The following is a 17,667-nucleotide window of genomic DNA, read 5'->3' on the forward strand; positions in this document are numbered from 1 at the left end:
TGATGTAAACTATTCCTCTGTGCTGCTTATATACTTATTTTGAGATCAGTTACCTAGTTTCTTCTTGGGAAAAGCAGACCCTTTGCGCACTTTTGAAGTGCTGATCACATGTTTTCTCAACTGATGCAAAATGGTTCCTTCAACTAATCCTTTTAGTGTAAGAATTCTTGTTTGTTGACAGCTGGGCACAACAAAAAGTCATTTTCTTAACTGCTGAATTGAGGCTAGTTCTTCAGTTGAGTAACTTTGGAGTTATTCAGCCTGTTCGTACATTAGCAATGGATATGAAAATATTAATATAAGTTTTAATCACTATTCTCTGTCTGTGCTGTTGATCTTTAGCAGAGACGCCCACAGGATTTCCTGGGCCCAGAACATTGTATGTGGATTGCCTCCCCCACCCCCACCCCACAATGTATTGTCAAGAACTGATGTTTTTGCACATGCATTTACTATTAAAATCTGTTTTAAAATAAATTACAGTTATAGGAATAGGAATAGGGTGGATACTATTGCAAAGATAAAAGTGGGAGAGCAGGGAGGATAATACACATAATCTTGAGCTCTTGAGTGAGAAAGCATATATATAATGTCACTCACAGCAGCACCACCGGACCCTTCCCCCCTGCCCCTGGCAACAGACTAACATGGCTGCCCCTCTGGAAATGGATACTTAACAGGCAGTTAAAATATTCATGAAGGATATTAATTAGTGGCAGTCAACCATCTGTCTAGAGACTTATTCATTGGCAGCATCAGGACTATACATGCAGTCAACAAAAATATACTTGCTGTGTAGTCAGACTGGATTACATGTTGCAGCATAGAAGGTTTCTTGCTGCAATGCAGCTTCTGTTTGCCCAGGCATTTTCAGCCAATATCCTTGAACCTATTCTGTGACCCTGAAGATAGAATTCTGACTAGGGTTGAGCTGAGCATTTGACTTGAACAAACATTGGTCAAATAATGGTCCAGAATTTTATATTTTTATTATAAAAATATTCCAGTAGTCAGTGGTTGGATATGCATGTTGAGTGCAAAACCAAATTGTTTTACAATAATGATTAATGAGTGGAAGTACTACTTAAAAATTGTTGCAGGTAAGGTTTTTTATAAATATAAACAAGTCACTGAATAGTAGTTTGGCTTTATTCCTGGAAATTTAGGATCAGCCTACAGTTAATACACTTTTAAAAAGAGAGAGAGGGAGAGAAAAAATAAAAAATAAACCAAATAACTTGTACATCCAGAAGTCAATGTTAAGTAGGCAGCAGGCCAATTGTTCATTTCATTTGCGTCACCTTCAACCGGTTTTTCACCTCCATCATCAAATTTCTCGTTTTGTATGTCTCTCACTGTTAGCGAATGGTATAGTAAAAAAAATAATAATCCAATTTTTTAAAGAAGTAAGCTTCTACCTACACAGTGGCATTCTGAACTTGATCGAGCACTTGCGGTATCCTTCAACAGGTGAATAAGCAATCAACTGGCAATATTTGTCTGATCAATTGGCTAGTGTACCCATCCTAGACTGGGGAAAAGGTAAATGAAGCTGTGACCTGTCTAGAAGAAAAAGTTCACATACCAGCTGAATATTCACAGGGTCTAAAGCTATATGTACCTTACTTCATCTTCATTTTTAATGTTGATTTTTCAGGTTTTGCAGAAAACGATCTTGCCTTGCTGAGGGTGTGACTGGGGGCCCTGTTGTCTTAAATGATTTTCAGCAGGGCTCTTTCTGCCACTAAACAATTTTTTCTACTGTACTTCTCTTGCCGTGCATACAAGACACTACTGTGAAGCAGTTTGGCAGTTGACTTGGAACAGAATCGCTCTATGTTGGCTGGGTGGAATAAAACACACAAGCTGTTCTCTTCTTCTGTTCTTCATAATTTTTGTACCAAATACCTTTTGGAAAATGTTATGCTTAGGTCAAGAATGTAGTGCAGCATGAGTGAAACGCCCTTTTAAAGGCACTGAACATAAAATTGCTTTTAATATGGACACCTTTACTGAACCTGTGACAGAGTTACTGCCATTTCTATGCCCTGCTGGCTACTTGAAACGAGGACGGGAGATGGGGATGGCAGCTTTTCCTGTTTTTCCTCCTAGCTTTTCTCCCCATACCTACCTGCCCACTTACCTGTCGTCACTGAAATGAGAGGGAATTAACCATGCTATCTCCAGGGCTGGTATAGTTTTGGGACCTGTTGGGGGGCATACTGGAGTACGGTAATAATGGGCCTTAGGATCCCAAAGACCCATGGACTGTTGGTAGTTCAGCAACTGCAGTGGAGCATTCTTTTGCTGCATCAGGGAACTCCAGAGATAGAGTTCTGCAGGCTACTATGGCAGTTCAGCCACTCCCAGGGAGCATAGGATTGCTCCTTAAATTTAAATATTGAAAACACTTTTATCCCGTTCTTCAGCTAAAAATACTTCCAGAGCAGCTTTATCAGTTCTAATGGTAAGACTGACCTTGCCCTTAAACATAGTCTTAAAGGGCTAAGAAAAAGGGATTAGGAGGGAGAAAGAAGGAAAAAAGCACATTGGACACTATTTATTAGTCAAATCAGGCATGGGGAACCTTTGATGCCACTAGGTGCTGCTCAACTACTATTCCCATCAACCCTAGCAAACATGCCCAGTGGCTGAGGATTATGAGAGTTATAGTTAAGTAATATTCAGAAAGCCCAAGGTTTCCCACACCTGAGTTAAGTGGTCACAAATAATAGCAGTAAAATATGAGAACTTCAAGCTTTCTAAAAGGAGCTGTGCTTAAAGGTGTAAGGCTCCAGTCATAAATACCCTTTAAGATGGAAATAAGAGACCACTGGATTTTTAAAATTCTTTTTGGCATCTTTGAGGAGTATACATAGTACAGTGAGACAGTGATATACAAAGGTGAGCTGTTCGTGTTGGACAAGTAAACACTGGAATTCATAGACACCTACTTGTGTGTCACAAATGGAGATAAGGTCTAGGCAGGTTTTCAGTGATATCTTATTCTACAGTTTTCTGATTATTATAAGGTAGACCACTTGGGTTATTATGGGTAAAAAAAACATAAAGGACCCCTGACAGTCAAGTCCGGTCGCGAATGACTCTGGTGTTATGGTGCTCATCTCGCTTTATTGGCTGAGGGAGCCTTCCTGCCGTGCTTTCGAACTGCTAGGTTGGCAGGAGCTGGGACCGAGTAACAGGAGGTCACCCTGTCGTGGGGATTCGAACCGCCGAGCTTCCAATTGGCAAGCCCTAGGCTCAGTGCTTTAGACTACAGAGCCACCTACAATTTACCCTAGTGTTTATGCAAAGAACACAAAATACATCCTCACCCCATGCAGTAATATTGCATATTCAGCAATATATGAAAGAAAAAGTGCAAATATACATTATCTTGAACATTATATTTCTAATAATCAAGGAAATCATTTTCCCCAAATTATATGTTCCTCCGTTCATCTTTCCATCTTTCTTTAGTAAGTTTAGACATACCAGGCCATTGACCATATATTCCTGACCTTGCACAATAGCCATCATTTTTCATTTAAACCTTGGGTTGATAACTTCATTTCGTAGTACTGCATTGATATGGGATGTATGTGGAATGGATACTTGCTGAACTGCTTCCTGCCATGTTGCAAATTAAAGGCTTCTGATTCTTGGTGACAAACTGCATTGCTGCTTCTGTCCCTGCTGCCTAAAATGTCATCTGGGCTGGGAATGCGGGAAGAAGGTAAACTTGGTTCCTGGAATGAGTGACCATTGCTCCATATTCAGTTCTCTTTGTGATACCCTCAGTCTTAGCTGCCCACTCCTGTGCAAAAATATTTTTCAAGTCAGAGTTTGGAATGTCTCATTCTGTACTGACATAGAGCTATAGAATCCTTTTGAAGCTCCATAGCTCACTTCAGAATATAATTGCTAATAACTTCTTTTTTGCCTTTTTTAGGGCAGCTGAGCTCTATTGCCTTTCCCCGGCGTGAAGAGGAGTATCTCCAGCTGACAGTAAGCTGTCACCCATGCCTTTTAATCTTTGGTCAGAACTGCAATGCCAAATGTCAGTTAGTCAACATGCTTTTGGGTGAGAGACTGCTACCGACCTCCAAAGTTAGCAGTGAGGAGAACTGTAAGAGGCGTCGAATTCGCTTCACACATGGAAGACAAACACGGATTAGTTTGGCTCTTCCAGGACAGTATGAATTGGTTCACAACTTGGCAGCTCATCAAGGCAGATGGGAAACGATACCAGAAGAGGACTTAGAAATCCACTGCGATAATGAAGATCTTGCACACCAGATTGCAGAGCTGGAGGTTACACTGAATCACACTTTATTACAGGTACTGACGAGATCCAGTGTGTATGTACTTGCCCTGCCCTGTATAAACTTAATGAGAAAGGGAGCGTTGGCATGAAGCATTTTAATGAATATTTTGCACCTACGTTTAGTTGAGTAAATTCTACATAAAAACTAGAGGAGTCCTAGAACTAGAACAGAGTTTGTCTGCATTCCTAAAGACTTCTGAGGGCGGATACCACATGTTCTGCCTCAACCCAGTGGTTCTTGTTTGAAGTCTGACTGCTGCTGTGGATGATTGAGGGGTGGAGGGTGCAGTTTGCAGCAGTGAAGCTTTAACTCTTCCCCTGACTGCTGGTTTTGCCCATACTCATTTGCTTTTCCTACAGCCCAGGTGCCGGACCTGTGATTGTATAAACTTGCTTAAATTTCTGCAAAGTATCTGAGGGTGTAGACAGACATGGTAATAAAGCACAGTGCTTACAGTGTCACCTTGGGCCGTGTGCTGAACCCAGCTTCCTCCTGGCTTTGAATCTGAAATGACAGTCATATGTACCTGTGAAATAAGTGCTGATGGTTTATGCTCCTCTGTCCTCCATCTAGGGGGGGGGGGCTCTATTATGCAAAACCTGCTCCAGAGATTGTGGGAGGATTCTTGGTAGCATAGGGCCAACCCATACACAGCCAGATACCCTGAAGAAGGGGCAGACATGCCTAAATAGTTACCCTTGTCTTCACCGAAAATTTTTCTTGAATTGTTGTAATTAGCATTAAGGAGTCCTTCTAAAACAGGGGTCAGCAACCTAAGGTCCATGGGCCGGAAGCGGCCAGTGGAGGTTGTTTGAACGGCCCCCGAGCTGCCCCCGAATTGAGTTGCCCGCTCGCGCACTGCGCTAAACCAGCGCAGCGCAGGGACCCGCTTCCGCAGCCCTGGAAATCGCATCTGTGCACATGATCCAGCCCACGAAGGGATCTTTGCGGGACCGATCCAGCAAGATAAACATTGCCAACCCCTGTTCTAAAACTAAATAGAATGGATACTATGTTCTTCTCTCTCCATCCCTTGACTTCAAAGTCGAAATACTTATCTAGTGCATTCTGTAGCTCAGGGCAAGTGTAGGGGAGGTAATGTTTGAAAGAGTTCCTTTTACTTGGGATTCTTGCCTCCCGTGTGAGTCATGTTCACGATACCACTACCCCTCGAGGGTTTGCCAGCCTGTCCGTTCCTGAGTATAACTTTGTTGTGAATGTTTGTGAATGTATGCTCCGAGTGTTGAATTTGGTTTTGTGTACTTCAACTGAATATGTCTGCCTTGCTCTTTTTTTTTTTAATAGGTCAGCTAACACAGGGCAGCTCAAATATCTCTCATAAACTTTTCAAACCAGTGACAAAGATTTCTTTGTTAGGCTCCAGATATATCTAGGACAAATCAGATGAAAACAGCCACTCAGATTAATTTGTAAGGAGTGGCAATCAGGGCTGTTTCCTCTGTTCTGTGTAGGAGAGTCACTGTGGAAAAACTCCTTCTTACAAATGGAATTTTTAAACAGGGAAAGTTAACATTTACATCTTATATGTGAAAACTGCATATCTAATCACAGGGAGGGATCTTCCTATTTCGTAATTTGTAAGCTTCAATGAGTGGTAACAAGGAAATACTTCCACCATAAGGAGAGGCATGGTATAAATTTTAAAAGCGGACATAGTCCACATTTTTAAAAAGTCAATTGAAAAAAGCATTGGGGCTTTTGCAAATCCATGATTGCTTTAAAAGCATGGAAATTATGAGTTGGAAATTGTGTGCCAGTAAATAAGTTGTACATTCTAACATATTGTGTTGTCTCCCACCTTAGGCTTCATACCTCCCACAAATTGCTCTGGTCCTTTAGCACCAATCCTCTTCTGCTGTAGTTTGAGGGCAACACTGATGCCATGTTCATGTTTAAAAGTTTGGATAAATGTTTAAATTCAGGAGTTTCTAGTGAAATGAATTGCTTTAAAACTAATGATAGTTTTTTGTGAAATAAATCCTATTGTCTTACTATGTAGAATAATGGCACCAGGAAGAATAAGTAGAAAGGCTATAGGAAATGGGTTCCATTTCTACTGTAGTATTTAATGGCTGCCAATAAGAAACACATCTGCACAGTAATCTAAATGCTAATTCACTTCGTTGGGAGCTCTAGAAAGGAAAGGCAGTCTAGATGGAATTATACACAGCCATCCCCTCTGTGTGACACAGGAAGTTAAAATCCATACCAGGTGGACTAACTGCAGGTTCCAAAAAAAATTTGCACATCATACAATTGCAGTAATTATGTCAGGCAGGCCAGACTAATCAAGAAGCAAGAATTAACCAGTTGGAATGAGATTTGAGCACTATCCCAGACTCCACTTTACGATATAAGTGGCAGCTTTATGTAAGCCTCCAAATCTTAATGAACTGAGAAATGGACCTTTGTAAACAAACGCCTCATTCATCAGATGCAAAAAGATGGCTGACGGTTTGTCAGGCAGGTTCTCTTGCATCTCTTGTATTGATAAGAAGAGGGTTTGATAGTTAAAGATTCTGTTTGTGGGTTATGAGTTCTTTGTGGAGTAAATGGGCATTGTTGTCTTGGAAGATGTTTAGCAGCCAGAAACACCATAACCAGACACTGGAGAGACCTGTCAGGAGTAAGCATGGACCAATGGTACCAAATAGTATGGGAAACAGCCCTACTAGAAAAATTAACTAACAAACTGAAACTGACACGGGGACAAACAGAAGAAGACACCTTCACCCCGGTATGGCTCCCCTTTATCACATACACAGCCCAACAGGACAATGACAATAATCCACCAACAGCATACAAATCAATATGGCTAACTTGATCCAAAACACCCACCCACCTCACTCACACACGAAAACAAAGATCACCACAGCCAATCACAAACAAACAATCACATCCTAGGCCAACCCCAACCTCTCTCACCACCAAAGGAACACAAGTGAACAACACAAGCACGCTGACACCAAACTACATACATTAAGCATAATAGAAACACCGCTACCCCACCCCACCCCCATCCATCTCCCCTCCTTCCACCCTCCTTTCTTCTTCTTCTTCTTTTTTCTCTTTTCTTCTCCTCCTAATGCCTCAACAAATGAAATGGATTTGTAAAAATGTTACACGGGGAAAAAAAAATACACGAGGCATTACACTTACACTGTAAAACAAGAAAACCCTTAATAAAATATATTAAAAAAAAAAAAAGATTCTGTTTGTTGTGTGGCATACATAGCCTATCTTTCACAGTGTATTCTTTAATCAAATATGATGTGATCTGATAGAAAGTGTGATGGAAGATGGAAATATTATTTTTAACAGGGCTGGCACCTACAAAGTTATTCATCAATAGATATATATATAAATGCAGTAATATAAATACATAAATATAAATACAGTAATACTAACGTTCCTTTATCCACTTGTGCAATTAGTTTTACACATTTTATTGACCACCATGAGCCAACATTTTGAGTCTGAATTAAGTCTATTGAAATTTAGTGTGGCTTTAGAATACACTGAAAACTGTTGTGGAGAGTGACAGTTAAGTTTTAAATAAAAGATAAAATAACTTAAACCTGAACATAAGTTGAACCCAATCATAACAATGTTGTATCTCCTCTGAAAATATCAATATATTCTATGCATATTTATTGAGAACTGTGTTAGACCTTACTCATAGAGAGATTTGCAGTGTGCAGGAGGCATCTAGCTAGGTAAAGGAAATGAACAACTTAAATTTCAGTCTTGGTCTTCAGGATAATAATGCATGTTGTAAAATTAATAGAATTTATTGTCGAATTCTGTAATTTCAAACCTGGTTTGAAGAGCAACAACTATTATATTCCACCAGTACCAAACATATTAGAATTAAGAAAATAAAACAACACAACAGCAATCCCTTAAAATTAATTATCGGACTCTTAAATCCATTATCAGTGAAAGAACTTATAAAAGATTTATTGTGTCAGGATTCTCTCACATTTGTAGGAACTCTGTCGCTCCAGCCCTTCCTTCATTTCAGTTAATACTCCTGCATGTGGGGCATCTAACTTTACCAATAGTATAGTAAGTTCCATTTAGGGAGGGGAGCCCAGTATGAGTAGCAAATAAGAAAGTTAGCAAAAAAATTAAAAGGTTTAAAAGGTTCTACAAGAGAATCCAGTACTTTCAAAGGAGATGATTTTGCAGGACTAATCCATAGTTAAAACACCCCAAGTTTTGTTGGACTACTAGTCTGTTGACTTCATTTTTGTCCTAATTTTTATATTGCCACGTTACAGTTTTGTATTTAATGCTCATACTGATATAATCTAAATGTGTAGAGGCATCATTCTTTTTAATGCTATATTTAGTAGCACTGTCCCTATCAGTTTGGTAGAGGAATGGGACAGCCCACATTACTGTACAGTAGTGATTACTGAATGGCTCTGATGCCCCTGGTATGCAGACATACTAGTTTATAAATTGAGGGGTGAAACTAAAATAGCTGAAGGACTGAGGTATGTTCAGTGGCCTCTAGGAACCAGGAGGTGCTGAGAGTAATTGTGCGTAGTTGGAGTAGGAGGTGAGAAGAAAACTGGGGAGAGGTGGATTGGCCTGCTCAAGCCCCTAACAACAACTTGTGTCCTGGAGGTGTAGATTCTGGAGGGGAATCAATAAAGCACTTGAACAGTAGGGAAAAGTTTCATTAGGGTGGGAGAGACAAAAGGTGTCCTCTTTAATTTCTCTCTCGTCTCTCTGTCCCCCCACTCCAGGTTTTCTGGAATCCTGTTAGGAGCTGAGGATACGGAACAGCTTTTTGTTGCACATCCCACTCATATTTCTGTATTTAAGAATTATTTTCCCATTGATATATGCACCTCTGTTATAAACTTAAGCTTTTGATTCTCTTCAGATTAACTAGTTGGTATCCAAGTGGCAATACTAAACTGCTTTTCAGAACTTATGTCAGTTTCATAGTACAGTATCTGAATTTTCATTCTCCTTCTATCCTTTTATTCAGCGAGCTGCTCCCAGTTGTTTTAGAATGGTTTTCCCCTTATCTGTGTAAAAGAAAGTTACCTCCCTGTCTGCATCTAGTGTTGCACATATCTCATTTCAGCAGCTACTTCTGTTCTAACTATTAAGTTCAAGACCAACATCCTGTCTGGGAGCACAAAACGTTATCCACAATTGGGAATATTTTACATTCATAGGAAATGCTGCATTCTGTATCTCATTATTGTAACACATTTTTAAAAAACATTTTGTTAATTAGCCATTCCTGCCATATGTGAATGTCTGCTCTTCTTTTAGAGCCACTCAAGTATTTTCTGAAGTGCTTCCTTTTTCATTTTTATCATTTATCATATATATAAACCGTCTTGAAATTCTTCTCCTTAAAACCTTTTGATGAATGTATGCCGATCTAGCAGGATAAGCCCATAGTTTAAAGCAGTTTCTTTTTTAATACGTCAATGATTCAGATGTAGGTGTGCATCCCTGTCTAGGACCATTTGTTATGTGTGACTGTTGCAGGCAAATAATCTGTAGATTAGAGGCAATATGTATTTAAAGCCCCTATCTGTATATTCCTGTTGCCTTTTTAAAGTTTCAAATTTGTTGCTGGTTTCATCTGTCTTTGTTCAACCTTATTTTAAAAAGTCTTGACAACTCTAGGTAGGCCTTTTTCAATCCCCCCTCCAGCAAGCAAGCCTTCACATTTTGTTCACTTTCCTGTCCATTTACAGATTCTAACACCTTTCCAGCAAGAAAATAGAGAAAAGGAAATTGTGGTTATTATACTTGCAAATATCACTAAAAGCTATTTTGATGTTTTGAAAATATATAGTGCATTCTTTTTCCATTAGGTATAATTTCAAAGACCTGCGTTTCTTTGGAATAAATTGCAGAATAATATATAAAATGGGATATCTCTGGATGGGAGATTCCTTAACTTCTAGTTAACTGATTTTTGACCATTAGCTCCCTGCTAATTTTGTTACGCCTGATTTTATTAATAGAAAATAAGCTAAGGGCATACTTAAGACCAAGCCCGTGCAGAGTGGGGGGCAGCCAGCTTCACTTGCCCAGGGCCTCAGAGGCCTAAACCGGCCACAGACCGGCTGCTTTTTTGTTTGAGTTCATAGCTTTAGTCTAACAAAACTCCTGTCCTGGGCCTCAGACAAGCTCTGTGTGGGCTTGCTTAAGACCCAGTATAATTATGCAACATTTAGCTTCTAATACATTAATATTTGTGGGGTTTCATTATGTAATTCATATAAATTCAACCAAGGAATCATTGATGTGTCCTTCTATGTAGGAAAATGTGATGCTCTTGGATAGCCCTTCATTGCCCTGCTTTTCCTCCAAGCTAGTTTTGACCTGCCATCCACTAAGCTTTTAGTTTCTGATCCCATCCACCCTGGGACAGAAAAAAAAGCTCCTCTGAAGCCTGATGTTCTATGTTCTTCTCCAGAAACTTTTCAGGATACCTGCAAAGAACTGGAATGGATCATTGCTCCTATGGTGAGTTGGGACACCCCCTTGTACTTCAGCTGGCCAGATCTGTTTCTTACTCGATAAGAATGCAGGACCCAATTAATAGAAAGTTTTGACTCAAAGGAAAGCTTAGAAAGCTTACATGGAATAAGGAGAATAAATAAATTACAAGAGAAAATGGAATGAGAGCAAGCACACTGCACTTTCTATGTTCTCTTCTAATGGCCTTTGCTGCGTGCTGCTTCAAGATGCGAAAGCCAAGCCTCAACCCCAGGCACTTTTTGTTTTGCTATGGGCTGAGCCTTGTGCCTTCTCCTATCCATGTGTTAGTCGCACAGCATACATTTCTACTGTTTCAGAATAGGCCTGTCTTCCTCTCCCTTTTGCCTCATTTCAGCACTCAGCAGAGTGAAACCAGCTGAGTACAGTGGTACATCAGGTTAAGTACTAAATTTGTTCTGGAGGTCCGTTCTTAACCTGAAATTGTTCTTAACCTGAAGCACCACTTTAGCTAATGGGGCCTCCTGCTGCCGCCGTGCCGCTGGAGCACGATTTCTGTTCTCATCCTGAAGCAAGGTTCTTCACCCGAGGTACTATTCTGGGTTAGCGGAGTCTGTAACCTGAAGTGTCTGTAACCTGAAGCGTCTGCAACCCGAGGTACCACTGTATTAGATTGGTCTCTGGACATCCATGCATACCTTGGGTTCTCTTGGAAGAGGAAGGAACAGGTTTTACCCAGTCAATAGAAACGTTAATCTTCCTTGCCTATTATGAGTTATGGACTGAACAATAAACTATTGGGAGACAGACTATCCAGCTGCTGTTTCTAAATATGTATACATGTGCACAAAGATGTGTGAGAGATTTATGCATACAGGAAGAATGTCATGGGCATAGAATCATGAAGTAAGGCTGACCTATCTAGAGTAAGATGAAATGACTGAAACATTGCGCTAAGGAAATTCTGTTTGGCAGGCATCAAGACCAAAATGTAATGACGGACTTTTGAACATTTTGCTTTAAAGAGAATTAGACTACCAGGATTGCATGTTTTATCTTCAAGTCTGTCAAAGGTTTTAGCTCTGAATTAAAGCTCAAGATGATTAATATTATTATTTTTAACAATTTGGGGGCATTTGACTCAACAGCTACCTTCCATGTGCCCTCTAAACCTGTTCTAGGGGTTTCTCCAACCCTGCAGAATGGATTTGCTTAGTGGGGAACATGCAGGAAGGGGAAAGAGAAGTTCCATTGAGCAAGGAGAAATTTGTTCACTTACAGAATGAGCTAATTGAATGCTGCTCTATAGACATTGTGTTTAAATATAAATCTGCTTGATTAATCAGGCATCTTTGATTCAGTCTCTGATTATTGTTTAATCTATTAAGCATTGTAGCCCTAGAGATGGTTATTTTCCTCTGAAGCCACTGCCGCATGCCTAAACATTGAACGTTTTTTTTAAAAAGTTCACTTAATGTACATACTGAATTTGATACCTCAAAATCATGTTTAAATGTGATTATTGACGTACTTCCCTTCAGTGAAATGAAGAGACTCAAAGAGGTCAGTTGCAAAAATGAGCTTCCAGCTTGGAGGGTTTATTGTTAAAGGTAAACCTTCTTGCATAACATATCTGCTGCCTTATGTGAGGAGATGCAGGCACTAGAAGGAAATCACAGATAAAGGCTATCTAGCAGAAAAATACCCAGCAGCAAGGCATTAACTGTTGCCTAAGCAAGATTAGTTGTTCTTATTAGTTGAGACATATCTTTTCTAACTTTTCCCTCCTTTATGTCTCCTAGAGACAGCATTGGTTTCCTCCTTTGTTTACTGCCATCAGCGTGAGTCATCTTGCATGCTGAATGTTGATTTGTACATCCAGTTTTACTCTTTAACTTGCACTCTTGTCTGACCACATCAGTTTTTGTGTTTCCATGCTTGGGAGTCCCATGACAGTCATAACAGGCAAACCAATGTTAAATGTTTGTTTTGGGAGTAACAGAAAGGGAATTTGGGAGGATCTAGCGATACATGGAATAGCTGAAACTTGCTAGGATTTTTTTAGTAAAAAAATTAAGCCTAGTAGTGAATTAGTAGTGGCTTTATAACTTTTATCATAATTCCTCTGTTGACAGATCTTGCTCATGCCTTGGCTACAGCTTTGGCAGTTTTCTGTGGGAATCTAAATGTTTGCTGTTTAATTGATATTGAAAAGATTAATGTGCCGGACCCCATGAGTGCTTAAAACAACTTTCCCTCTAAGATGCCTCTTGATTTTCCTTATGCCTTTACCAATTCATCTGCCTAGTTAAGTTTCCATAATGGTAATTTAAGGCTGCAAGGCTGGCCTAAGAAGCGATGATGATATTTGAAGCAGCAGTTCCCTTAGAATGACATTTAGGGCACAAGGATGTCAATTTTGTACAAATGTGTACTTATGGATACTTGGCCATAACTGACATAATTTGTGTATAACTCATAGCATAGATCTTATTTTTAACATATTTATTATTACTTGGCTCTCTATCCAGAATATCGAACATACTTCAAATTAGACGCTGTGACAAGCTAGAAAAATACCTAACATGCTCCTGGTTTCTTCTGGGAAGCATATTGGAGGTGCTGAGTGTGCCTACGATTGTGTATAATGAATTGCTGTGTCTGATGTAAAATAATACTGTATATCTAAAGCTCAAGCAGATATTAACTGACTTAGGAAGGGTATCTCAGAAGCTATTACAGCATTTAACTGTTTGTGTACTTATAAAAAATATCTGGATCAAAGGAGCACAAGGCAATTTACAGAATATCAAATGCATGGTGTAAAGAGCTTGATTGAATGGGAGTCATCGGAGGGGATTTCAAAAGTTATGGACTTGGCAAGTGCTTGAATTCAAGGAGGGGCTAAGGCCTAATTCTCACTTAAATATCTCTTAATTTTTCTCTTGGTTTTACCACATCATCTGCCTACTTAAATTTCCATAACCATAAACCTATGTCACAGTTGTACCAGTTCAGAATGCACATGACTGCTTAGACTGATGCTTCTCTGTACAGAAACTTCCCTCTGTTTAGAAAAGTAGATGTTTGGGAGAATGTGTTACGGAAAAGCCTTCCATTATGAGCCTGTATCCTGCAGTCTGAAGTGGTGTAGAGTTGTAGAATATATGCAAGTTTATGGCCTCATTAAAATCTAGGCCTAACTATCTGGCACACTGATCAGTTGCTTCGCTGGATAGCCTTCTAGGCAGTAGTTCCCGATTGGCTAAGTACCGTGGACCCTCCTACTTTTGAAAGCCAAGCCATGGATCCTCCTACTTTTGAAAGTTTTGATATCTGTGTGATAGTTTTTGTTATGTGAATGGTGCCACAGACCACCTGGGTAGGTTATGCAGACTCCCAGGGACCACCAGTTGGGAACCACTGTTCTAGAGGAATTAGGTCACATTCTTGTTGCTGGTTTCCTGTTTGCTCTGTGTACCTTGCCAGGGGGTGGGTGGGGGTGAAATGATATTTCCTACTACAGTGGTACCTCGGGTTAAGTACTTAATTCGTTCCGGAGGTCTGTTCTTAACCTCAAACTGTTCTTAACCTGAAGCACCACTTTAGCTAATGGGGCCTCCTGCTGCTGCCGCACCACCGGAGCCCAATTTCTGTTCTTATCCTGAAGCAAAGTTCTTAACCTGAAGCACTATTTCTGGGTTAGCAGAACAAAAAAAATTCCTTCCAGTAGCACCTTAAAGACCAACTAAGTCAGTTCTTGGTATGAGCTTTCGTGTGCATGCACACTTCTTCAGATACACTCTGGGTTAGCAGAGTGTGTAACCTGAAGCGTATGTAACCTGAAGCGTATGTAACCCGAGGTACCACTGTATACTGTGCTTAGACTTGTTTAAAAAACAAAAGGTAAAACCCATAGGAATGAAAAAAGGGCCTTTTGCACATAGGGTTTTAAAAATCGCCCCCAAACAGTTTTGCTGACCCAAGTGCCCTCCAACTGTTCTTGGATTATGTAATTTACCATCCCTGATAATTGGCCATAAAATCTGGGAGTCCAAAACTTATTGAGGGCAATAGATTTGGGAAAGGCGGCCCTGAAAAGAATTATTTTTTCTTCTTCTCATTTAGAAGCATTTCCTGAATTTCTTCATTAAAAACAAAAGGAAATACGTAAGTGGTTTGCGTCTTTCTCCAATTCCACTTGAATGCAGGTAGGGGAGGTTTCTTGTTGTAGATGAAGACTGGGTGGAGTGTCAGCTGCAAAGCTCGGACTGCTACAGCCTTAATGTTAAAATCCTATTGCTTTTGCTGCCTACAGGAAGTGGACATTGTGGTAGCTCCTTGTCGGGGATTCCAGTCAGCCGAAGTCACTTTGGGAGAATACGTGAACCATTTCCTTCCAGTCATCACGTTTGCTATCAGTGAGGCAGAACTCTCCACGCTGGATGTGAATGAACTGCAGGAGATTAAAGAGAAATTCTCTCTGCCCGTCTTCTTTTTCAAAGTGCCAAATTTGGGTGCTGAACTGATATCTCCTCAGAATGCGGAGAATGAAAAGTCGTCCCTTTACCGGCAGCTGCTGGATTTAGGCTACCTTAGTACGAACCATTGCAGCTGTGGAGCTCCCAGCTCTGATGCCAAAGCCCAGAGCATGCTGGTGGAACAATCGGATAAGATCCGTCTTCTTAGCACTTTCTCCAGGCAGGTGCTGCAGCAGCGCTTGGTGGATGCAGCGACTGTCTTGAACCTAGTGCACTGTCGTTGCCTGGACATTTTCATCAACCAGGCCTTTGATATGCAACGAGACCTTCAGATCACTCCAAAGCGTCTAGAGTACACACGGAAAAAAGAGAACGAGCTGTATGAATCTCTGATGCTCATAGCTAACCGCAAACAAGAGGAGATGAAGGACATGATCATTGAGACTCTCAATAACATGAAAGAAGAACTGCTGGAAGATGCTGCTAATATGGAATTCAAAGGTAATTTCCGGAAAAACCAAAAGCCTTAAAAATGTTGTTGGACTCCAACTCCTATCAGCATCAGTCAGCATGGCCAGTGGTCAGAGACAATGAGGGGTTTAGTCCAACAAGAACAGGAGGCTGTGGAGCTACCTCAGTTTTCAACTTTTTTCACCTGCTGCGTGCATGCACTTCAACTCTGAGCAAGCCATTGTATAGTGAAATTCTTCATCAGATTTCTCCCCCCCCCCAATAATCTGTAAAGAATGTCAGCATAGAGTAGCGTAATGTGTTTATCTAAAATGTCAAACTTTGCAGATATTTGTATCCAAGTGAACAAGATTTGATTGTCTTAAAAGCTTGTAAACATCTCTTGAATACAGTTTTATAACTGTAATCAAAACTGTGACCCAACCTGGGTATAAACACTTAAAACAGCACAATTTTATATATTTCTACTCAGAGGTGAATCCTGTTGCATTCAGTGGGGCTTATTCCCAGGTACATGGTATAAGATTATATCTTGTCACACTGAACTAAATTGGAAAGATGTAAGCCAATGCTTAGCTCCCCATTGACATCAAAGGATCAATGTGATTAATTTATTGCAATATTTCAGAACCAATCCAGTCCAGCTAGTGAGGCTTTCATTGCACTTTAGTCATTAAATTTACTTTACACTAGTTCTGGGTGGCTGCTAACATGCTGGAATTGTGAAATTATGCTTCTTTTCATTCTTGGATTTCCTTCTGTTCCCTCTAGATATTATAGTTCCTGAAAACGGAGAGCCTATTAGTTCCAGAGATGTTAAATGTTGCATTAAGCAAATCCAAGAACTGATAATATCACGGTTAAACCAAGCAGTTGCCAACAAGTTGATAAATTCTGTGGACTATCTGCGGGAGAGCTTTGTGGGAACACTAGAAAGATGTCTGAAGAGTCTGGAGAAATCTCAGCAAGATGTTACAGTACATATCACAAGCAACTATCTAAAGCAGGTAAAAGTAACACAAAATTACTGACCTGGTATTGCAGATCAGTTTCTAGAATGCTGGCTGTAGCCTGTAATCAGTGGTGACAAAGTGAATTGGTAAAATAATTTGATATCTTTTGTGTTATGGTGCCAAACAGATTTTTGCTTTAAGTTGTAATTTAAGGAAAGAATTTGAGCTCATTGCTATTCTTCCAGATTACAAATGAAGACACTTGCTTTTAAGGTATTATATTTGTTTGCTTAATCTACCGAATAAGCAATTCCTTCAGTTTTCAGTGGCTTATTTAATATATTTTCTGCTTATAGATACTGAATGCAGCCTACAATGTTGAGATCACCTTTCACTCCGGTTCAACAGTATCTAGAATGCTATGGGAACAAATCAAGCAGGTATGAAATATTCTGATAATAAAAGCTCTCTCCTAGTAACTGTAATAGGACCTTATCTTTGGTAGATCTGCCCTTGTCTGTACCATCCTTTGAGTCTCTCTGTCCCTCATCTGACATGTTAGCAGCCATTCCAGCAAGCTGCCTTAATAGGGAAGATGGGAAGCAGGGCTTATTCTATCAGCTCTGCTGAAATTCCAGCTCCATAAAGAAACTCCATTCTAGTTGGTCATTACAAGAACTACTGTTTAAGAATTGGCACATGGTTTTGCTTTTTTCCTCCTCCTTTCCTTTTCCTTTTTCCTTGTATGTTGTATTTTTGTATGTATGCTGGCTTGTTTTTATAAACCTGCAGGCCATCCTGTTTAAACTGACTGAATGTCAGTGGCTTTGGGAGCATTTTCAGCTGAAGAATGTGGTTAAAATGCTGCAATATCACCCACATACCCATACCACAGTTGCAAAAAAAAAACAACTTGTATTCTCATTCGCT

At 40.0% G+C, this 17,667-nt stretch overlaps 1 protein-coding gene and 1 long non-coding RNA gene across 2 annotated transcripts in view; one reads left to right on the top strand and one right to left on the bottom strand.

Annotated features, from left to right (window-relative positions):
- Positions 1 to 17,667, top strand: part of DSTYK (dual serine/threonine and tyrosine protein kinase) — a 38,014-nt gene that overhangs the window by 8,101 nt on the left and 12,246 nt on the right. Inside the window, exons 2-5 of the mRNA XM_083745473.1 lie at positions 3,953 to 4,341; positions 15,151 to 15,814; positions 16,556 to 16,791; positions 17,094 to 17,177. Of these exons, the coding sequence (XP_083601599.1) occupies positions 3,953 to 4,341; positions 15,151 to 15,814; positions 16,556 to 16,791; positions 17,094 to 17,177 (1,373 nt within the window). The remainder of the gene's footprint in view (positions 1 to 3,952; positions 4,342 to 15,150; positions 15,815 to 16,555; positions 16,792 to 17,093; positions 17,178 to 17,667) is intronic.
- Positions 1 to 17,667, bottom strand: part of LOC310847661 — a 42,832-nt gene that overhangs the window by 7,026 nt on the left and 18,139 nt on the right. The gene's annotated exons all lie outside the window — the stretch shown is intronic.

The sequence above is a fragment of the Podarcis gaigeae genome, assembly GCF_964106915.1.
Source record: "Podarcis gaigeae genome assembly, chromosome: 6".
Lineage (NCBI taxonomy): Eukaryota > Metazoa > Chordata > Lepidosauria > Squamata > Lacertidae > Podarcis > Podarcis gaigeae.